At 55.9% G+C, this 22670-nt stretch overlaps 2 protein-coding genes across 2 annotated transcripts in view; one reads left to right on the forward strand and one right to left on the reverse strand.

Moving 5' to 3' along the window:
• Positions 1-12912, forward strand: part of LOC116945425 (uncharacterized) — a 31556-nt gene extending 18644 nt beyond the window's left edge. The window contains exons 13-18 of the mRNA XM_076066127.1: positions 100-626; positions 1223-1447; positions 1765-1962; positions 2151-2237; positions 2695-3182; positions 11265-12912. Coding sequence (XP_075922242.1) covers positions 100-626; positions 1223-1447; positions 1765-1962; positions 2151-2237; positions 2695-3182; positions 11265-11684 — 1945 coding nt within the window. The 3' untranslated portion in view covers positions 11685-12912. The remainder of the gene's footprint in view (positions 1-99; positions 627-1222; positions 1448-1764; positions 1963-2150; positions 2238-2694; positions 3183-11264) is intronic.
• LOC116945998 (uncharacterized) lies at positions 12749-22140 on the reverse strand. Its single transcript, XM_032960798.2, has 5 exons — positions 19781-22140; positions 18723-18836; positions 17439-17591; positions 17195-17314; positions 12749-16690 (listed from the first exon to the last, which is right to left on the reverse strand). The coding sequence occupies exons 1-5, from the start codon at positions 20274-20276 to the stop codon at positions 16350-16352; spliced, it is 1224 nt and encodes a 407-aa protein (XP_032816689.1). The 5' UTR covers positions 20277-22140; the 3' UTR covers positions 12749-16349.
• Positions 22141-22670: the final 530 nt, after the last annotated feature.

A 22670-nucleotide genomic window follows, 5' to 3' on the forward strand; every position in this document is an offset into this window, starting at 1 on the left:
GTTCCGTGTCGTCTCCTGAAGCTGATGCCGCCTGTTGGGACTTCTCATCGTGGACGAGGGTGGAGTCTGTAACCGGCACCGGGCTTCTCTGTCGCGCAGACTTCGACTGACGATGGCGGTGGCGATGCTGAGCGGCAGCAGCGCGGCGTTGCCAGGACCGGACCCGCGGGCGGACTTCCCCGCGTGGCTCTCGGCCCAGGGCATGAAGCTGCCGTTCGCCCAGGCCATGGAGCGGGAGCTGGGGATCGGGGACTACGAGGATCTGCTGGCGTGCGCCGAGGACGCCCAGGTCACCCTGGAGCTGCTGGCCACGGCGCGCCAGCGCCTGCCCTTCGCCCTCTACGCCGCCCTGCGCCGAGTCGTCAAGGCGGCAGCGGCGGCCGGAGCGGCCGAGGGCCCCGCGGGGAGCTGGAGGGCCCGGGAGGGAACGGGATGTGAGAACCCCCTGGCCCTGCGAGACCTCCTCGACATGATTGTGGCCATGCTGCAGACGCTGGGGCAGGAGCTGCTGCAGTCGGCGCACAAGTTCGGGTCGCTGGACCCGGCGTTCAGTGGTGTCCGTGATCCCGTGCACGATGCCAGCCCCTTCCCGAGCCCTGTCATCACAGGCGCTGACAACGCACCAGGTGGGGTCATGCCTGTGTCGCCCTGACTAAAATAATCAACCATCCATCCCGGCACCAGAAGTATCACCATAGTAAACAACACTACCACCAACACTTGTGTCTCTTGCTGTCATCATCATGATTACAGTTCTGGTACTGATTTTTTACAGATGTAGTACATGTGTACCTTATATGCTTGGTTCTTTCGGTAAAGTCACGTAGATAGAAAAAGGTGTACCTGTTGTCTGTGTGTCCGCACCCTTGTTTGTGTGTGTAAATATATCTATTTGTGGGGAGCAGTCGTAAAGTGGTTAACACACTGTGCTACGAAACTGGCAACCTGCCTGCAGTCTATTTCTACCCAGGGCCAACATCAGTGGCAACTTTCTGAACCAGTTCTGGGCCTCCTGTACTCAACTCAGCATTCAAAATGAGTACCTGGTGACGTCCATAAACACCAGCGCTGGCTATACAAAGGTGCCTGGGCGTGTTGCTTGCCTAACCACCCCCTCGTGTCGTGAGCCGTGGCAGCCTTCATTGGTGTTCACTAACGGCACTTGCCCCAGCAGCCTGTGTTGGATACACGGGGGATCTTTGTGTGTCCGTGTGGTGTGCAGATCCTGCAGAAGTGATAAGCAAGGAGTTGCTGGGGCAGGCGTCGCCATGCAGGGATGAACCGAGCCCCGTGGCTGTGAACGAGCGCCGTCTGCCGCGGATGTGGACGCTCAACGACGTGGTGGACGATGGCTCCCCGCCCCTCGGTGAGGCCTCAGGATGCGAGGTGGACGTGGGGTGGACGTTAGTGTCACCGCAGCCACAAGCGTGTGGTCGTGATGGAACAGGTGTGAAGCACTCTTGGCGTGTGGTAAATTCCTTTAACAGCGATTTGATAAATTGTCATGATTAGAGGTCTTCGTCATTTGATTCAAGAATCATTTTTTTATCTTGTCTTGTTTGTATAGTCAAATTCACTTAATTAGCCTAATTGAGCATTAGTTGTAATTTACATAAACTTTTCATGATTGTAAATAATCGATTCTCACACGCATAAATACATTTCTAAATCTGAATCATAAGAATCTATTTTTATCGATGCATGATTTCACATCTTGGCCTGAAAGCAGTGAGTAAATGTTGTGTGTTGTGATTGGCTCGTTAGCCACATGTGACCCAGGAGATGAGGAGGGGCAGCTGGAGGCCGGGGTCCTGGAGGACGAGGTGGTGGAACATGAGGCAGAGCACATCTCCATGCAGGACCTGAGGGACCAGGGCCCCGAGTGGGGGCCACACGGCCCGGGCAGGGACGTGCGGCCGATGTGGGCCAACATGGACATCAAGACGGAGAAGATGTGGGAAGGTGGGTCCCTGCTGAATCTCCGGGAGACATCACGGGGCCCACCCCACATGCTTCGATTGCCAGTAACTTTGGTGACGTGTGCGGGAGGTTAGCAGAAACGTGACGGCCGCTGTGGACGTTGCAGACGGCGTGATTTCGTCATTCGCAAGTGTAGGCCATAGCGTGCTGGGGGATCTCTGTGTGTTCAGAGTTGGAGGGCCCGAGGGACGAGGACATCGCAGACATTTGGCCGGAAGTGAAGTTGGAGATTGTGGAGTCGCAGCACGTGTGTGTCGGTATGCGAGGAAACGCACGCGCACAAACACACCACATGTACACACTTGCACAATGCGTACACCACACGTACACACACACATAAAACACCCACAGACGATAACTGCCATTCGCCACTAAGTGACGCACGAACAACACGCACATACAACACGTACACAGTGGTTGTGGTGTTGATAGTATTGATGGTATTGATGAGGTTGTAGGTGGCGATGATAGTGGTGATAATGGTGTTGGTAGAATGTAAATAGTAGTGGTAGTGATGTTGGTCGTGATGACTGATGGTGGCGTTGGTGATGTTGTGATGATCGTGCTGGTGGCAATGGTGGGGATCTAATTGGTGTTATTGGTGATGGTAAAAGTGATGTTGTTTTAGGTGACCGTTGTATGTGCGGTTATGGTGGTGGTAGTAGTGTTGGTGTTTGTGATGGTATCAGTGATGGTGTTGCGGTTATACCGCAGGTAACGACAGCTACCCAGGTACCAGGGAGGCTGTATTGAGGGCCCCGACACCAGCACCCATGCTGGGCCCTCCTCTCCAGCACCAGCAGCTGCCAGTGTTGCTCCCGAGCCGGCGCGAAATGCTCCTCGGGGCCCCACTTCGCCGCCACTACCAGCGCCACCTTCCCAAGAAGCAACACCAGCAGCGGCGCAGGCATCAGAGCGTGGGGTGGCCGGGCAGAGCGGCGGCTGCTTCCGGCGTTCCTGGTGAGGCTGACAGAGCCGGTGAGGCTGACAGAGCCGGTGAGGCTGACAGAGCCGGTGAGCCCGACGGGGAGGGGAGCGGCACCGGCCGCGGCCAGGGCGCATACTCGTGCGACCAGTGTGGACGGCGCTTCACGCAGTCCAGCAACCTCAGCCGGCACCGGCGCACGCACACGGGCGAGCAGCCGTACCGGTGTGAGGAGTGCGGCAAGCGCTTTTCGCAGTCGTCCAACCTCACACGCCACATTCGCACGCACCTGCGCTGGCACCACCTCATCAAGCACGAACAGCAGCAGCATGAACAGCATCAACAGCACATTGGGATCGCAGAACTCATGGCTGAGCTCACGTGACGGGGCCCTGCCCACTGCTGTCATTTTCCGGTCACCATAAACGTCCGAGGACTCTTAAGGCTTCCTGTTCTTCTGGCCCTTACCACCTGCCTCATCGAATGATCTCCAGGCCCAGTTGGTGTAATTTATTCGGACGCTCCGCGTCATGTGGATACCTCGTCACAGACGGCTGGAGTTGGCATTTGATGGTGAACGTGAGATCATGGACGAGCGAAGATGGCACTTGTTGGGAGGGGCACCGCGCCGATGGTGCCTGGGGCTCATGATGATGGCGACCCTGATGATGGACAGAGTTTAATCCCCACAAAAGCGGACGTTCTGGTTCGTTTTTGCCCACAGCAAGTGCCCGGAGATATTTTTGTAAGCGGTAGTGTTTGGGTTCGGAAGCTGAGACCAAAGCCTTTGAAAATTTGTTTAACCGACTGGAGTTCAAAGTAAGATGAGAAGGATGTATACTGATTGGGAAAGTTTCTGGATAGGCACGTCATAGACACTGCTGAAGTGTGGTTCTTTAAGGACAAAGGAGTTAAAATGTTGACAAATTAAGAAAAATATTAATAAGGGACTGTTGAAAAAGTCACTTTGAGAAACTCATGAATGAAGAGAACCCTATAGAAAGTTGGAGCAAAAAGTCAGTAAACCAATGGTGTGAGTAGAACCGATAGGGGAGAAAGTGGGTGATGCCCTTAGTAGGAGGAAGAGTTTAATATAGAGATTACCAACAGGAAGGCACTGGGGATCGAAGGCATGCACTGCCTAACCCAACTCTTGTAACAAGTTCAGAATGCAGGAAGCCTGGATGGGCGGAGGCATAATGCACATGCATAATGTACGGTTGCCTCAGTAATCCTGCCCCCCCCCCCCATCATTGTGCAAGAGCGCAGAAGGGTGGTCAACACATCTGCGCCTCTATATAAGGAACGAAACAGTTAGATTTCACAAATCTGGCTGTTGCCTGATGAAGCTAGTTGTAATTACTGGCGAAACGTACTCAGTTTGTAAATGTTGTGGCTTGGCTCTCCAACACAACGGTGTGCTGTACTAGTGGCGATTTGGCATGTTCTGTTTGCGTGACAACCCTTACTAGTCGGGGTGGTGGCGGATTTTAACAACACATTTACATGTTTACGTGATCTAACCCAAAAACCTCTTATGAATGGTTACCCATATTCAAGAATAATTGAGATGCACAATAATGTTTTTAATTATAGAGGCATAAAGCTTACGAGCCACACTTTGAAGCTATGTAAGAGGACGATCGATCGTAGACCGAGACGTGAAGATTAAATTGGCGACACTTTGGCTTCATGCTGGGCAGGTAAGCAAAAGATGCCATCTTTAAGGTGTGGCTTCTGGTAGAGCAGTACAGGTAGAAATGGAACAAAATCTCCACCTTGTGTTCATTGAGTATCGAGAGAAGTAAGATGATGGTGCGTGAGGCAGCGACTATGACCGAAACTATACTTGAAGTTTGTGCAAAACATGATGACGACGAGGGAATAATTCACGGCTAGAGTTAAGCAAGGGTTGGTTTTGAGCCCATTCCTTTTCGTGCTGTTCCTAAATACATTCTCGAAGGAAAGATAATAGGATGTCCCCTTGGGGTACGTTTATAGTGAAGAGCTGAAACGACATGGAAGCATGGCGGTACACTCTGGAGTGGCATTGTTTACGTATGTATGTTGAACTTTTTTTGCACCGTACATAGCAGACCGTGCAAATCGGAGGTGCGTATCAGCAAGGCGAAAACGGAGAACTGAAACCGGCAAGTGCAACTGGTTGGATAGATCGATGAAGAGATCATCAGCAGAATAAACGAGGCATGGATGAAGTGGTGTGACACAAGAAAATCCAAATTAATCTTAAGAGAATGGTGGATAAGGTGGTGATGAGGCCATTGTTCATGGATGACTCGAGAGCCGAACACTAAAGAAATGGGAAGAAAGTCGGAAGACATTTGAATGAAAGTTCAGATCATGAAAATTGTGGGAAGGAGAAAGATCTTAGAAGACAGAGATAAGTTTTCAGCAAGAACATGCAGTGTTACTGTGGAGATGGCGATCGATCAAAGACTGCGGAAAGAGAGGACTTGGAAATGGGCCCTACCTAGCGGGACAAATGAGCGAAAGGTGGTGTTTGTTTAAAATGAAATTCAGTGCTTTTCGAGGTTTTAAAAACGTTCGCCAAATAAAAACGTGTTCTTGTAAAAGTATTTTCGTGGTCTTGGTGTGAGCCCGAGTGAACGAGCCGACCACTCGGAGTGAGAAAAAGAGGCTGGAGGGGGTCATTGACTCAGCTGCCACCGGGATCGCGGCAACACGCTTGTGTTGCGCCCGAAACGTCGTGAATTATGTTATTTTATACCCACGTGACTTTACCGAAAGAACCAAAGAGTATGGATTCCTGCGGTCACGAAAGCTTCAAATCAAGATTGAGTGGGGTTGTTGCCAGTTCCTCTGTGGTTCATAATACAGGTTTTTTTGGGGGGGGCTAGATCGCGTAAATATAAATGTGGTTAAACCCGCCACAGCCAATTCGTAAAGGGTTTATCACATAAACAAAACGTGCAAATTCGTTACTAGTACAGCACGCCCGATGTGTTTGAGTAAACCCGCAACATTTACATTTGGCTGTGTCGGGTGGTGGCGGGTTTAACGACATTTATCTTTACGCGACCTAACCCGAAAACCTCTGATGGATAATATTGGTCGTGAAATCCTACTGCGTGTTCAACCAATTCGGGGTTTGTCAAAATTGTCACGTAAACAAAACGTCAAATTTCGTTACGAGTGCAGCACTAACCGGTTGGAGATCTAAACCGGTTTAATAACCTTTCCAACATTTTGCACTCCTATCGTCGTTTTTTTTTGTTTCGTTTGTTGTCGTGACGTGAGAGAAAAAAAGAGCTTTATAGCTCATCGGATTCCTCCGGTATTAATAAATCTCATTCCGCGTCGCTCGTGTAACGCCCCCGGAGGGCCTGGGCCTGCAGGCTCCACGCCACTCGTTGCCGTGGAGACGCCCGGAGGACCCCGGTCGCCAATTGGCGGCTGCCTCTAAGCAAGCGGCACGCTCATTGGTCGAGAGCCGCGGCAAATGAGCGGGCGTCTTGCTGTAGCGGCGCGTGTACCAGGAGCGGCCGGAGCCACCGGGGTCGAAGCGGAAAGGGGGGGGGCGAGCGGAGGGGGGGGGGGCGAGCGGAGGGGGGGGGGCGAGCGGAGGGGGGGGGCGAGCGGAGGGGGGGGGGCGAGCGGAGGGGGGGGCGAGCGGAGGGGGGGCGAGCGGAGGGGGGGGAACAGAGGGCGAGGGGGGGGGCGAGGGGGAGCAGAGAGGGGCGGTGAGGGGGAGCAGAGAGGGGGGGAGCAGAGGGGGGGAGCAGAGAGGGGGGGGAGCAGAGAGGGGGGGGAGCAGAGAGGGGGGGGAGCAGAGAGTGGGGGGGAGCAGAGAGGGGGGGGAGCAGAGAGTGGGGGGGAGCAGAGAGGAGGGGGGGAGCAGAGAGGGGGGGAGCAGAGAGGGGGGGGGAGCAGAGAGGGGGAGGAGCAGAGAGGGGGGGGAGCAGAGAGGGGCGGGGAGCAGAGAGGGGGGGGGGAGCAGAGAGGGGGGGAGCAGAGAGGGGGGGAGAAGAGAGGAGGGGGGAACAGAGAGGGGGGGGAGCAGAGAGGAGGGGGGGAGCAGAGAGGGGGGGAGCAGAGAGGGGGGTGGAGCAGAGAGGAGGGGAGCAGAGAGGAGGGGGGGAGCAGAGAGGGGGGGAGCAGAGAGGAGGGGAGCAGAGAGGGGGGGGAGCAGAGAGGAGGGGGGGAGCAGAGAGGGGGGGGGGAGCAGAGAGGGGGGTGGAGCAGAGAGGAGGGGGGGAGCAGAGAGGGGGGGAGCAGAGAGGGGGGGAGCAGAGAGGAGGGGGAGCAGAGAGGGGGGGCAGAGAGGGGGGAGGGGGGCAGAGAGGGGGGGAGCAGAGGGGGTGGGCGAGGGGTAGCAGAGGGGAAGCAGAGAGGGGGGAGCAAGAGGGAGCGGAAGGGAGGGGGTGCTGGGGGGGGGGCGAGTAGAGACGGGATCAGAGAGAGAGGTATAAAGAGTGGTGCTGGTGGTAGAGGCGGGATAGGAGGAGCCCTGAGTAGCGTGGGGCAGCAGTGAATTCGCGGGGAGTGTAACCGAGGGGGTCTTGGGTATCGGGGGCAAGAGGGGAGCAGAGGGAAGGCGCAGGAAGGAGCGGCGCCCCCAGTGAGAACCGCACGCTTGGAGGGGAACCTGGGGTAGCGGGGTCCCGTGTCAGGGGTCCCAGGCCGATAGGGGACCCCTTGGATCGAGCAGCAGCGATGGCAGCGGCGGCGGTGGCCACGGCCACTCCGATGGCTTCGTTGGCGGCTGGGCCGGACCCGCGGGCGGACTTCCCCGCGTGGCTCTCGGCCCAGGGCATGAAGCTGCCGTTCGCCCAGGCCATGGAGCGGGAGCTGGGGATCGGGGACTACGAGGATCTGCTGGCGTGCGCCGAGGACGCCCAGGTCACCCTGGAGCTGCTGGCCACGGCGCGCCAGCGCCTGCCCTTCGCCCTCTACGCCGCCCTGCGCCGCGTCGTCAAGGCGGCCGGGGGCAGCCAGGGGCCCCGGGGGCCCGAGTGGCCGCCGCACGAGGGCGCCGAGCAGCCCGGCCTGGCCGCGCTGCTCGACGCCATCGTGGCCACGCTGAGCGGCCTCGGCCGAGAGCTGGAGGCGTCGGTGAGGAGGTTCAGCGCCCTGGAGCCCCTCGCCTGCCCGGGGGGGGACGCGGGAAACGCGGACGGGGGATGCAGCCCCGACGGGGAGCCCCGGGGCGCGCACAGCCCCCGCCGTGAGCGCCCGCGCCCTCAATGGGCACCAAACACCACAGCGCGTGGGTAGTGGGGAGCGGTGGCGCAGCGGTTAGCGCTACGCTGCGCTACGAACCCGGCCACTCTTAGAGTTGAATTCCCGCTCACGGCCAACACCGGTGACGATTATCTGAACCGGTCCTGGGATTACCCTAGGTCGACTAGGCCTTAAATGATGTACCTGGTGCGGTGTGTAGTAAACATCGTCACTGGGGGAGACAAAGGCGGCCGGGCGTGATGCTGGTAGCCACCCACCCCCTCGTGTGCCACAGTGCCGGCAGCCTTCACAGGTGCTGCTCGCTAACAGCACTTGCCCCAACAGTCTGTTCAGGCTACACGGGGGATCTTTTACCTTGTTTTGAGTGGGTGAGAGAATGAGGCTAGGCGGTGTGAGGGTGTCAAGAGTGTTGGTGAACGTGAGAGGGTGTGAGAGAGAATGTTCAAATGAAGGAGTGGGTCAGACAGTGAAGTGTGGTGTGTGGTAGGGAGCTGAGCGTGTGGTGTTGCGAGTGAGATGGTCGGAGTGTGTGTGTGAATGGAAGAGTGATGATGTAAGCGTATGGGTTCTGACAAGGTAAATTAAAGTCCTATCGATAACTTGTATCCCATTGTCTTATCCCGTACCTCCGATCAAAACGGTTGGCTATGTACGGTACGAAGCAAGTTAGACACACTGCTGGATGAAGGTGTAGCCCATGGCGGTTGTGTTGGCCATACTTCATCACGCTGCACAATGAGGGTTGGTTGGAAGGGGCCGCATAGGACCTGTTTAAAAATATCACTCAGCTGCGTCGTTAGCTCACTACCCCACCGTGTTAACTACCTCGCCTGGTATGCAGGAGGTCGTGGGAGCGATCCCCACCCTGACGCCTCCTGCTGCTGTATATTCGGAGTTTGAATGTTCTGCCCGTGGTCGTGTGGATTTTTCTCGGGGTCCCACCGGGTTTTCCCTCCACAATTCAGAATCGACATCACCGTGCGTTTAAGAGTATTTGGCTTCTGCTGTAAATTTCCAGACGACAATAAGCCACTTCGTTGAGCTATCATTTGTGATAGCCAGACCACTTCTGAAAAAGAGCTATACAGCTCAGTGGGCCTTATCTGGTAAAAATAAAAAAGTTCGTTGTCTAATGTGACCCCCCCCCCCCGACTGTGTTCCTGCAGAAGCGGAGTCATCATCGTCGCTGGAGCCCCCTCCCGGATCGCTGCACGGGGATCCCGAGCCACTCGCCGCACTCCCCACTGCCTGGGGTGCGAAACGGGGTGCGGGGGGGGCACGGCACGGGTTGGGAGCGGCGGTGGTGGTTGTGGCAGTTCTGGTGCTGTGGTATTCGTGGTTACGTTTTGGATTAGTTCTTGTGAAGTAGTGGTGGTGGAGGCATTGTTGCGGTTGTCGTGGTGTTTTTGTTGTGGTGATGGTCATTGCAGTGGTTTAGTCGCTGTGGGTTAATGGTGAAAGCTGTTGTGGCGATGGGTGCTTAGTGTGGTAACGATGGTGTTTGTTGTGGGTTTGTGGCTTAGTGGTGGTAGATGCAGGTGTGGTTAAAGTTGCCGCACGGTGGGGGTTGATACGCGATGTATGGTTGTGGGCCCCCTCCCCGTGTGCCTCAGACGCACTGGCACGATGCGAAGAGGAGGAACAGGGTGTGGATGTGGGCGTCGACGGTGGCGCAGTGTCCTGGAGGGACGTCAAAAAGGAGGAACTGGACCCCGGTGAGACGCGACCACAACCCATACCCGCCATTCGCCACTAAGTGACGGTGATGTCACCATGGCACCTGTGCCAGGCCAGGTGCACTTTGAGGCCACGTCAAGTGTCGAAGGCTCGCCGACAGGTCTCGGGACAGACCCAGGTGCCATGGGTTGGCTGAGATGACTGGCAGATGCACCAGCTGTACCCCCTACTGTGCCAACCACAACCACACACACACTATATCACGACGGGAGGGTCTTACATTGGATTGTTTGGCCAGTTCCATTACTGAGAGTTTGCCCTCGTGTGGAAGGAAACCGGAGAAACCCGGGAGAAAAAAAACCCATCGTACACAAGAGATATATCTCAACGGTCCACAGATTCATTCAAGAATCCATTGCTGTACTGTCATCTGCTGGCCACCTTGCAGCACTGCCTACAGGCGTGGCCCTCGTCAATTTACGGCCTCCTAATTTTTCAGAGCCAACTTAAGTTTCAGGAAATTATTTTCTTTAATATTGGTTTGTGCGGCAATTAGAATCCTGTGACTCCGGTCGCCTTCACTCCAATTTTCTGTTTGCTCCATTGCTTGTGACCACGGTCACTCTTGCCAACGAGACTCCCATCCTGGCCTCTCGAGTTAAACAATATAAACATGAACTTGCACTCGGTCCCTCCCTCAGATGACGGGAACCTGGAGGATGCACGGGGCCTCGACGACGACAATGACGACGACGATTCCGACACGGACCCCGAGCGGCTGCCCGTGGCCCTGGACAGGGGCCCCTCGCCGTTGGGGCAGGAGCAGGTCCCTCGGGGAGAGCCGGCGCCCGGCGGAGAGCAGCCGCCCCCCGCAGTGGGGCCGCCGCCGTTCGTGTGGATCGAGGCGAGCGGAATGTACGGGGAGGGGCGAGGCGAGGGAGCCGGCGAAGATGCGACGGGGACAGGGGAGGCACAGTGCGGAGGGGAGCAGCAGCGTGGAGCCTTCAGGGTGAGCACGGCTCGTGACGCTCACCCTGCACCGGGCGGGGGGGGGGGGCGGTGTGTGTGGGGTGAGTCTCGGGGTAAAGCGGTGAATATGCAATACGAGTGTGGGAGGAGTGCACGAGGGGTGTCGATGTGTGCGTGGGGGCGAGTTTGGGGAGGGAGTGCGTAACCGAGTGTATCGAGGGTTGTTCTCTATGGTGTCTACGCTGGGCTTTGTTTATTGATTTCAAATCATACGTGCACCATTTGATGCACGTATTATGAGCATTCAAATCTATTTTAATAATTCAATTCATCCTTGCAAACGAAATTATTTCAAACATGCGACATGTCCAAATATTTCCCTGTCACCACGTGTCACCCGCATATCTCCGTGTCTCTCCGTGTACCCCAGTCTCACCGCTGTGAGGAGTGCGGTCGGGAGTTTGGCTCCCACTCGCACCTGGTGCAGCACCGCATCATCCACACGGGCGAGAAGCCGTACGGCTGCGGCGAGTGCGGCCAGCGCTTCAACCGCAAGCACCACCTGTCGCGGCACGCGCGCACGCACACGGGCGAGAGGCCACACGTGTGCCCCGAGTGCGGCGCCAGCTTCGCACAGTCGTCCGACCTCAATCGCCACCGCCGGCGCCACGGCGGGCAGCGCCCCCACGCGTGCGGCGCGTGCGGGAAGAGATTTGCGCAGGCGGGGGATCTGGCCCGCCACCGCATGCGCCACACGGGCGAACGCCCCTACTGCTGTCCCGACTGCGGCAAGGGCTTCATCCACCCGACGAGCCTCATCAACCATCGCAAGGGCCACGCCAGCGCCGCGCTCTCGCCCCCGCGCCGGCCCCCGCACGGCGCCGGCGCGCAAGGGGACAGCGGAGTATGAGGGGCCGCGCGTGACAGCGCCGTCAGCGCGACTACCAGTAACGCTAGCGCTACGACTGGTAAAAGTGACAATTTTATCGACACCATCAGCAAAATTAGCAGCAGCACAGCCAAACACTATCAACGCGCTACGAAGGCTACGACCAACACTGTCACTTCATAACACCACTGCCACTAAACATCAACAAACACCGTAACCAAAACATGTAGGAACACCACGACCAACACCCAATAAAATGTAGTGAAACCACTATCAACACACACCGCTACCAGCAACATTACCAACATCGGTGCCACTACTGTCACCACGAACAACGCCATCAACACGTTTTATTTAGACCTGAGGAATCCGATAAGCTGTGGAAGCTCTTTTTCGATCACCTCTCGCTAGCCGTTACCACTTCAAGCTACTGCCGCCATTGGCACCCCCCCACGCTGTTCAGCTCCCACTGCCGCTCGTGCCAACTTGCCACGGCTGCCGTGCGGCCACCACACAAGCGTGACCCAGAGACTGTGGAAGCGACGGGCTTCACAGCCCAGTGAAATATACTACGCCTTTTCAAGTAATGTTTGCGAGAGCTGTGCGTGTGGCCGTGTTATTTATAAGGTGAAGACGCAAAAATAAAAATTGTATGAGTGCATTTGCGTTACAGACCCAGTCGGGCAGCTTCTCTATCGCCGGCTCTTGCCAAAGAATCTTGCCTTCCTGGGCCCTCCCTTGCCTGGTTATGAACAAAGTTCAATTGCGTCCGTGGATTTCGGATTGGTTTGGGTCCAAGGGGGTGTGCGTGTGGTCAGTGCGAGGGCCGGGTCAGCGTGGAGACTTGGGAATTGAGCCTCTGTACTGTTGAGGTCGGGTCAGCATAGCGTTTGGGGTTGGGCGACTGTCATCACGTGTGCATACGACGTCGGTTGGTGTAAGCCCAACGCCAATCCCGCATCCCTCAAACTCGCAGCCCAAACCACAGCACCACCACCACACATATCGAGCCTCACTGATCCTAACCCCAGGGTCAACTCCCACGAATGCAAACACACACAAAAACTCACGGATCACTCCCCTGCTGGGATTTCATCCACGTAAAAGTTTTATGAATGGTAATTTGAAAACGATGAACTTGGTCTACTGCAAGGGTGGGAAAAACCCGATTTTTTTTTGCCCGACAAATCGGGTTATTGGTTTTAATGGAATTAAACCTGATTTTACCGATTAAAACCTGGTTTTATTATCGGCGTCTTGTGCACACTTCAATCCTGCTCCTCGTCATCGTCCGCCGCCGCGTCGTCTTCGTCGTCGCTCTCGCCGCTGGACTCGGCGTTGTTGTCGCCGTCGTTGGGCGTCGGGTAGTCGTGGAACGCGTTGAGGTTCGACTTAATGAGGACGAGCTTCTCGACTGCGTTGGGCGCCAGGCTCTTTCCTCAACTTGGAATGGATAAATCCCATCGTCGAGACGTTTCAATCAGACGCAGCAGCGGTCCACGTGGCCATGCTGAACAGTTTGATGGCTGATCTTCTGGAGCGCGGGATAGTCGCTACCGTCGGTCAGCCACCACTCTAGCGAAGGGGTCTTCCTCCGCTTGGCCAGGAGCTGAACGCTAATGGGTGCGTGCGACTGAAATCCCGACTTAACTTTAATAAAAACCGAATAAAACCGGATTTGGGCAGGATCCAGGTGCTCCGGCTTTATATAAAAACCGATTAAAACCCGAATGAATAAAACCGGGCCGTGCCAGCCCTGGTCTACCGTGTGAACATCGAACCCAGACGATCTGGCCTCGACCCACGGTTTAACGAGCCCGAGCCTCGGTAACCCTGACCTCGATCTCGACCCCAGCAGTAGGGCCGTGGCAGTGTTGCTCGCCGCCGTGGGTCCGGTTAAACGTGCTCAGCTGAGAAAGCTAAGCCGGCAACTATCACCCGATTGGAGATCGATATCCCGCGGCAGCAATCGTCCATTTGGCACCGGATCTGCAGCACAGCTTGTGACGGACCTGACCCTTCCCCGATCCACTGCCAACATAAACCTGACCCAAACATTCTTTGTCCTGACCAGAACCCTGCTATCCTGATCGTACCCAGCGCGACCATGACCCAACCTGACCCAACCTGACCCAACCCGACCAGTTCTTGCGGTGGGGCCATCCCGTCTGTTTTCCGCGGGCGCCGCCTGCTGTAGTGGCTGCTTCCCGCTACCGTTTTTTTAATCGCCGCTGCTGCTCAAGCAGCTGGAACTGGCGATCTGGGGTTTGGCAAATCGCCTTGCAGTGGATTTGATCCTAATTTGCAAACGGTGTGCAATAACGTCACCTTAACACGGACTTTCGCGACCAATATCCATAATACGTTTTTTGGGTTAGATCGCGTAAATATGTCGTTAAACCCACCACTACCCGACACAGCCAATTAGTAAGGTTTGTCATGTAAACAAAACGTGTCAATTCGTTACTAGTACAGCACACCGGTGTGTTAGAGATTGTAAATGTTGTGGCTTTGCTCTTCAACAGACCGGTGTGCTGTACTAGTAACGAATTGGCACGTTCTGTTTACATGGCAAACCTTACTAATTGGTGGCGGGTTTAATGACACATTTATATATTTACGCGATCCACCCCAAAACACCTGTGTTATGAATAACGTCACCGCGCACAGTTTTAGCTCTCCCGATAGCCCGGTCGTACATGATGTCCCGGACCTGCGCTGGGTTTGATTTTATTCAGCATGTACATGGTCCCCAGTTGGCAGATTTTGTCCAACATCAAGGGCTACGTTACCATTGATATAGGGATAGCGCTCGGATCTATGTTCAGTTGGGAATGGGTTCCACACCCTCGGCCGCTGCGCTTTCATCGTCGCTCTTGCTCGTGAAATCCTGGATGCGGCAGAATTTTCTCCCAACTCAACGGCGACAAGGACTAGAGTCTTCCCAGCGTCCCCCCCCCACCCAACTGCCGCAGGTTGGCTCGTTCAATCTGGTGATCGATGCTTGAATATCTTCTCAACATAAATAGGAAATATGAAACCTTGGTGTTCTCTTGCAACATTACTTTTCCTTCCAGTCGCACGTCCTCAATGAGGCTGCGAGGACTTCGTTCTGGCATTAAAGAAAAATATTTTGCCCAGCTGTGCCACGTTCTTTCTCCTGCGCCACATTCTTTCTCCTGCAGATGCCGAGAGAAGAGTACGTGCGCCCTTTTTCTCACGTCTTGACTATTGCAGTGCCTTGGCTCTCTGGAGTCCCAAGTCATGTCCTCAGTAGACTGGCAGTCCGTCCAAAATGCAGCCACCACCAGGGTGCTGACCCGCACTCCGTTTCAGGACCATATCTCGCCCGTGCTCATGTCTCTGCACTGGCTTCCAGTTCAAATCCATGTTGCGCTTAAAATTATTCTGCTTGTGTTCAAGGCTTTCAGCGAGTTGGCTCAACCCGACATCCAGACGATTCACCTGCAAGCTCCCCCGTATGTACGTACGTTTGCTGAACTTCTTTCACACCGGACAATCTCCACTGAGATCTCGGGGATCTAACAATTGCGCCCTACTCAGCGTGACCACGCTGCAGTGAACCCGGGAGTGACCGGGCTTTTGTTTGCATGGCACACAGGCTCTGCAATTCCCTGTCATTGGACGTTAAGACTTCAGAGTTGAGACTTTTAAGACCCGGCTGAAAACCCACCTGAAGACCCACCTGTTTAAAAAATGGCCTTCTTTAGTTTTTCTATCGCTCTCTTTAGCCTTTCTCTCCCCAGTTACTCCTTATTCCTTAATCTTTTACACGTATGGCGCTCTGAAATCATATTCAAGTGCGCCTTGTCAATCCAATTATAATCATTCTTACACCATTTAAAAAAAAGGCCTGACCCATCCCCCACACCTGACCTGATATTAAACCTTATTACTCTTATGCAGCCTGGGGGGGGGGGGTAGGGTATAACCCAGCAGACAGCTCAGGCACTAACAGCCCTAACCCTTATAAGCGCCAGTACCAACTACAACCACCACGGTTGGCTCACCATGAATGGCAGGGTACCCCCCCCCACTCACCAGGGCTAGGCCTCGGCAAGGTAAGGCAAAAGGTTAAAACAACGAGCCTACCTTTACTCTACCTTTTACCTTACCCCTTGGCATGGTCGACACCTTTACCCTTTCACCCTGTAAAAAGTGTAAATTACTTTACCTTGCCGAGGCCTACCAGGGCACCCGTTCCCCCTCTGGGCTCCCAGCCCCTCCCTCTCGCCCAGGAGACTCGTGTGGCAGCTTGAGCTGGGTGACCACAGGAGGCTCCGGCCTCAGCGCATTACAAGTTCCCATCTTTTGCACGAAAATCCGATGATTGTCTTGCGGCGATCGGCGCTGCAGAATGCGGGCAGCAGAGATCGATCCCCCGCGAGTGCAAACAGTGTCCGTGTTAACGCCGGCAGCACCAGCGCGAGCAGCACCGGCAGCATTGACGCTATCGGTAACGCCAGTCGCCACCCCAGCCAGCGCCAGCAGCAACAGTCTGCCGAAACCGCCACCTCCAGCACCAAGCCATCCAGGAACGTCACTCGCCGGCGACGCCGTCACCGCCAGCGTCTGCAGGCAACCAGCGCCAGCATCCCTGGCGTGTCACCTGGCGCTGGCCGAGGGGTGCTGTCTGCGCGCGGGACGCCGGGAATTACGCGGCACTCACTGCACGGCAGCGGCCATTGACGATGGCGGGAATTCGTAGTTGTGCTGGGGCCTGCGCCCGCGCCGGTTCTCCCTGTGGAAGTGCACGAGCTTGGGGAAGCAGCCCTCGTGTACGCCGACGTTGCAGCCCGGGCACCAGTGTCGCGTGCGCTTGCGCCCGCCCGGCACGCGACGGTTCTTGCCGCACACCTCGCAGTCGCGCACGCGCTGCGCGGGGATGGGCGACAGCTGGTGCGGCGGGTGGCCGAGCAGCCCTTGCGGGGCCTGCTGATGGTGCTGCTGGTAGGGCTGATAGCAGTGGGGCGGGGGACCACGGCCATCCATCTCGTACGGCTCGACTGCGCAGACAACACCGCCACGGCGCCATCAGCGCCGCCGCCATGGCACACAGAGGGGACCGTTGGTGGGAGCGGCGCCACCGTTCATACACATGCACACTGGTAGTGCAGGGTGGTAGGTATGGTAGTGCAGGGTGGTAGGTATGGTAGTGCAGGGTGGTAGGTTTGGTAGTGCAGGGTGGTAGGTATGGTAGTTCAGGGTGGAGCTGGTAGTGCAGAGTGGTGGGGTGTCTGGGTACTGGTAGTGCACGGTGGTGGGTATGGTAATGTAGGATTCAGCTGGTAGTGCAGTGTGGTGGGGGGTGTCTGGTTACTGGTAGTGCACGGTGGTGGGTATGGCAATGCAGGATGGAGCTGGTAGTGCAGGTTGGTTGGGTATCTGTGTACTGGTAGTGCACGGTGGTGGAGCTGGTAGAGCAGTGTGGTGCTGGTAGTGCAGGCGGATGATGTATCTGGATACTATTAGTGCAGTCATGGAGCTGGTAGTTTAGGGTGGAGCTGTACCTGGGTACTGGTAGTTTAGAGTGACGCCACCATCTGGACTCATCTTCAGGTATGGGGGCGGTGGCTCTTGCCAAGGGGACGCCGGCGGCTGCGTCTCCAGTTCCTCGTCACTCACCGCGTCTGGCACGGGGACACAAGGACCCAGCGTCACAGGGACACGGAGACACGGGATGTGTCAAGAACCGCATCCAACCGTGTGGGAAGCTCAGTGACATGTGTAGGGAGGGGTGGGGGGGGGGCTCACCTGCGTAGGTGTGGTTGGGGGGCTCCGGCTTGCTGTGTGCCCACGTGCCCCCTGCGATGTAGATGCTGTTTCCATCACGCGCTGCGGAGCAGCCCAGGCCCTCCGCGTGGACCTCCTCGGCCGTGATGTCCTCCAGCTCGCTGCACTCCGCGTCTGCGGCCACCGTCACAGCAGACACGAGAGTGTAGGAGAGCGAGTGTAAGATAATGTGAGTGTAGGAGAGTGTGAGTGTAGGAGTGTGAGTGTAGGAGTGTTGTGTAGTAGAGTGTGAGTGTAGGAGAGTGTACGAGAGTGTAAGAGTGTGAGTGGAGGAGACTGTGTGTAGGAGACTAGTGTAGGAGAGTGTGAGTGTAGAAGAGTGTAAGAGTGTGAGTGTAGGAAAGTGTGAGTGTAGAAGCCTGTGTGTAGGGGACTAGTGTAGGAGAGCGTGAGCGTACGAGAGTGTGAGTGTAGGAGACTAGTGTAGGAGACTAGTGTAGGAGAGTGTGAGTGTAGGAGAGCGAGTGTACAAGAGTGTAAGAGTATGAGTGTAGGACAGTGTGAGTGTAGGAAAGTGTGAGTGTACGAGAGTGTAAGAGTGTGAGTGTAGGAGAGTGTGTGTAAGAGACGAGTGTAGGAGAGTGTGAGTGTAGGAGAGTGTGAGTGTAGGAGAGTGTAAGAGTGTGAGTGTAGGAGAGTGTGTGTAGGAGAGTGTGAGTGTAGGAGAGTGAGTGTAGGAGACTAGTGTAGGAGAGAGTGAGTGTAGGAGAGCGAGTGTACGAGAGTGTAAGAGTGTGAGTGTAGGAGTGTGTGAGTAGAGGAGTGTGAGCGTAAGAGATTGTACGTGTAGGAGAGTGTGTCGGAGTGCGAGCATAGGAGAGCAAGCTTAGGAGTGCGAACATAGGAGGAGTGCACGTGTGGAACGGTGGAAATAGCAATGCAGTAGTTGGCGCACTGCGCTAAGTAACAATCATCTAACCAATTTCTGGGTCTCCTTTAGGTAGACTCCACCTCAAATGAGTCCTCTGTGCAATGTGGAAATACTGCATATACGTGTTGTATATGCAGTGTGCGAGTGTGTTGGTATCATTAATTTTGTTTACCCAGTAATGCTCCACTGAGCCTCATGACTACTTTTCAGGAGGGTCCTGCCAAGTTGTTGTAGCAGGCAAGCGTTGATTGGTCTATACTGCACATTGCAATTTAGTTCATTTGCGGGGTATTTCTAAATTTGTGTCGTGTGTTCTGTATATGTTGTATGGGTGCGTTGTATATGTGTTAGTACACATGCTGTGTGCCACTCACCCTGCATGCTGTCCACCACTTCAGTCTTACACACACGCAACCCTCGCTTCTCCTCCTCCTCCTCCTCGTCGTCGTCCTCCACAAACGCAGCATCATCCGATGGCCACAGCAATACTGTCCCATGGCACACAGTGACATCACCATTATCAATCATCGCCACCACCCCCATCAAGATCACCATCAACTATTATCACCACCACCACCACCACAACTATCGTTACCACCAACAACAACCGCCATTCGCCACGGCGCTTGTGCCAGGCAAGGTGCACTTTGAAGGCCACGTGAAGTGTCGAAGGCTCGCTGACAGGAGGTCTCGGGACAGACCCAGGTGCCATGGGTTGGCTGACTGAGATGACTGGCAGATGCACCAGCTGTACCCCCTACTGTGCTAACCACAACCACATACAATACCACAACCACACACACTACCACAACCACACACACTACCACAACCACACACACCACCACAACCACACACACCACCACAACCACACACACCACCACAACCACACACACCACCACAACCACACACTATATCACGACGGGAGGGTCCTGCATTGGGTTGTTTGGCCAGTTCCATCACTGAGAGTTTGCCCTCTTCTGGAAGGAAACCGTAGAAACCCGTGGAAAAAACCCCATCGCACACACGGGATGGGTTAAATTTTGATTTAAAGCTTTCGTGACTGCAGGGATTCATATTCTTGGTTCTTTCGGTAAAGTCACGTAGAAGGGAAACAATAGAATAAAAAAATATAAACAATAAAATTATCACGACGTTGCGACTGCAACCACAGCAAGACAAATGTTCTTGCTGTGGTTTTCACACCTGATGATGATTGCTTGTGTTACAGTCGAAACGTCGTGAGAATTTTATTGTTTCATATTTTGTTTGGCTGAGATGACCGGTAGATGCACCCACCAGCTGTACCTACCCCCCCCCCCCCCACACTGTGCCAACTAACAACCACCAACTTCACCACCACCACCGCAATCATCATCATCATCACGACATCACACCGCTAACCCACCCCCCACCCCGGGGCCACAACGCGCACCGGTGCCACCGTCCTCTCCTCTCCTGGCCTCGGGACTGCCCACCGCCGCCTCCTCCTCGCTTCCTCCTCCTCCTCCTGCTGCTGCTCCATCTTCCAGCGCGTGCTTGAGGCCGCTGAACCTGAGCGCAGACTGCAGCAGCTCCTGGCCCAGCGTCTGCAGCGTGGCCACGATGGCGTCGAGCAGCGCGGCCAGGCCGGGCTGCTCGGCGCCCTCGTGCGGCGGCCACTCGGGCCCCCGGGGCCCCTGGCTGCCCCCGGCCGCCTTGACGACTCGGCGCAGGGCGGCGTAGAGGGCGAAGGGCAGGCGCTGGCGCGCCGTGGCCAGCAGCTCCAGGGTGACCTGGGCGTCCTCGGCGCACGCCAGCAGATCCTCGTAGTCCCCGATCCCCAGCTCCCGCTCCATGGCCTGGGCGAACGGCAGCTTCATGCCGTGGGCCGAGAGCCACGCGGGGAAGTCCGCCCGCGGGTCCGGCCCAGCCACCGCCACCGCCGCCATCCTCCTGCGCGCTGCTGGCGCCGTGGGGGGTGGTCTGGTTGGGTTCCCGGGGCAACGGGGGTCTCACTATCTGAGAACCCCGCCAACTGGGGTCTTGGGGTACTGGGGTGTCACTCGCTGGGGTCCCGCGTAGTGGGGTCTCACTATTTGGGGTCCCTGGTACTGGGGTCTCACCGGCTGGGGTAGAAGTATCCGGGGGGGGGGGGGGGGGGCGGGGGGGGGGAGTCCGGCCGGGAGTTTGGCTGCAGGAGGGTCCCTGGTCTCGGAGAGGCTCGCCTCGCGTGTTGCGGCGCTCCTGAGGGGTGTCACCTGGTCTCGGAGAGTCTCGGCGTGTTGAGAGTCTCGGCGTGTGGTGGAGTCTCGCCAGGCGTGTTGGGAGTCTCGCCAGGCGTGTGGTGGAGTCTCGCCTGGCGTGTGGTGGAGTCTCGCCTGGTGTGTGGTGGAGTCTCGCCAGGCGTGTGGTGGAGTCTCGCCTGGCGTGTGGTGGAGTCTCGCCAGGCGTGTGGTGGAGTCTCGCCAGGCGTGTTGGGAGTCTCGCCTGGCGTGTGGTGGAGTCTCGCCTGGCGTGTGGTGGAGTCTCGCCTGGCGTGTGGTGGAGTCTCGCTAGGCGTGTGGAGTCTCGCCTGGCGTGTGGTGGAGTCTCGCCAGGCGTGTGGTGGAGTCTCGCCAGGCGTGTGGTGGAGTCTCGCCAGGCGTGTGGTGGAGTCTCGCCAGGCGTGTTGGGAGTCTCGGCGTGTTGGGAGTCTCGCCTGGCGTGTGGTGGAGTCTCGCCTGGCGTGTGGTGGAGTCTCGCCTGGCGTGTGGTGGAGTCTCGCCTGGCGTGTGGTGGAGTCTCGCCAGGCGTGTTGGGAGTCTCGGCGTGTTGGGAGTCTCGCCTGGCGTGTGTTGGACTCCAGTCCGGCTGCGGCGCTCCTGCGGGGTGTCACTGTCACCTGGTCTCGGACTCGCTTCCGGTACCAGACCCCCCCCCCCCCCCCGGTGACGTCACGCCGAGTGCGGCCATGTTGGGTGCAGATGGGCGTTGATGACGTACGCGCGACTACACTCCCCCCCTCCCTTAGCAAGATGGCGGCGCGTTCGGGGCAAACAACCACGTGGGGGTGGGGGCGTGGCTGTGCATGTGGCGCGCGGATTTAAAGGCACCACCACGTGGCGGATAGAGCAACGGGGTTACTCGACGGCTGTGTTGCTTCGTTGCAAGGGCCGCGGGCCCACGAATCTGCGGCCCCTGACGATGCACAAATAGTAAAACCCTCCTCCGCCATAACCACATACCTGTAAACCCCTTACCAGTGCCTACCTTATTACAGAGCAATTCAGACCTTACTGGTCACCCGTGCCCCTTATAAATCTCAGCGTTCATCCGACAAAGTCCCATCACAACGGCTGTACGCCGTATGGACCTGGAAACTAAATTTCCCTGTACAAGAACACGGGTAAACCGTATGGGTTGACATGTGTCGTCATAGTGCTGCTGTTAAACCCAACCCAATGGTTTCAAATGTGTCAAATGTGTGGCGGTCACACACACTGGCGAAATCTTCTTTGGTTCTTTCGGTAAAGTCACCAAAGAAGATGAATCATTGCAGTCACGAAAGCTTTACACTGGCGAAAGTTAAAATTTGTGAAGAACGCTGCTCTAATAGGAAAAAAACAAATGCGTACTGTTATTTATTTACGTTCAGGGGCAGATATGTTGAGGTATATCGTCTGCTAAATTAGTTACATTCTCGACGATGACGCTTGTTATAAGCTACGTTAATAGTGATGTTTGTTGCTGACTGCTTGGCGTTTTGCGCTCGGCAACCGTGATAACAAAAAATACATTTAACGATTGATCAACTTTGGGGCCGTCCATTAATTACGTCACGAGATTTGATGATTTTTAACCCCCCCCCCACGTCACACGGCGTCAAAAGTCAGACCACCCCTAAAATATGACGTTACAAAGCTCTGCCCCCCCCCCCCAAAAAAAAACATGCCTCAAATCGCTTTAAACTATTGTCATTGTAGTGCGTATTAAATGTGGCGCTGCACTCTGATGTTGTAGGAGAAAACATTTATTAAAAGTCTATTTAAGTAGAACGTGTTGTCTATATTTATTTAAAGTTGCGCATTTTGATGTGACGTCACATTTCTCAACCCCCCTCGTCACACATGTCTGACCCCCCCCCCCCCCCCCAGGTGCCTGACGTAATTTAATGGACGGCCCCTTACTCTGCCTCGAGTTTGCACTGCATTGTTTGTCTCGTTTCCGCCCCGGTAAGACCACGTGTCACGCGCCGGCATATCCTTTGGATAAATCGCAAATTATAAATCCTTGCTGGAATCTAATTACCAAATAATTACCAATTAGATTCGTACAAGATTTTAATTACCAATTAGATTCGATGC

This window comes from Petromyzon marinus, chromosome 1 (genome assembly GCF_048934315.1).
Source record: "Petromyzon marinus isolate PM22_M1 ecotype Great Lakes invasive population chromosome 1, UKy_Petmar_22M1.pri1.0, whole genome shotgun sequence".
NCBI classification, from domain to species: domain Eukaryota; kingdom Metazoa; phylum Chordata; class Hyperoartia; order Petromyzontiformes; family Petromyzontidae; genus Petromyzon; species Petromyzon marinus.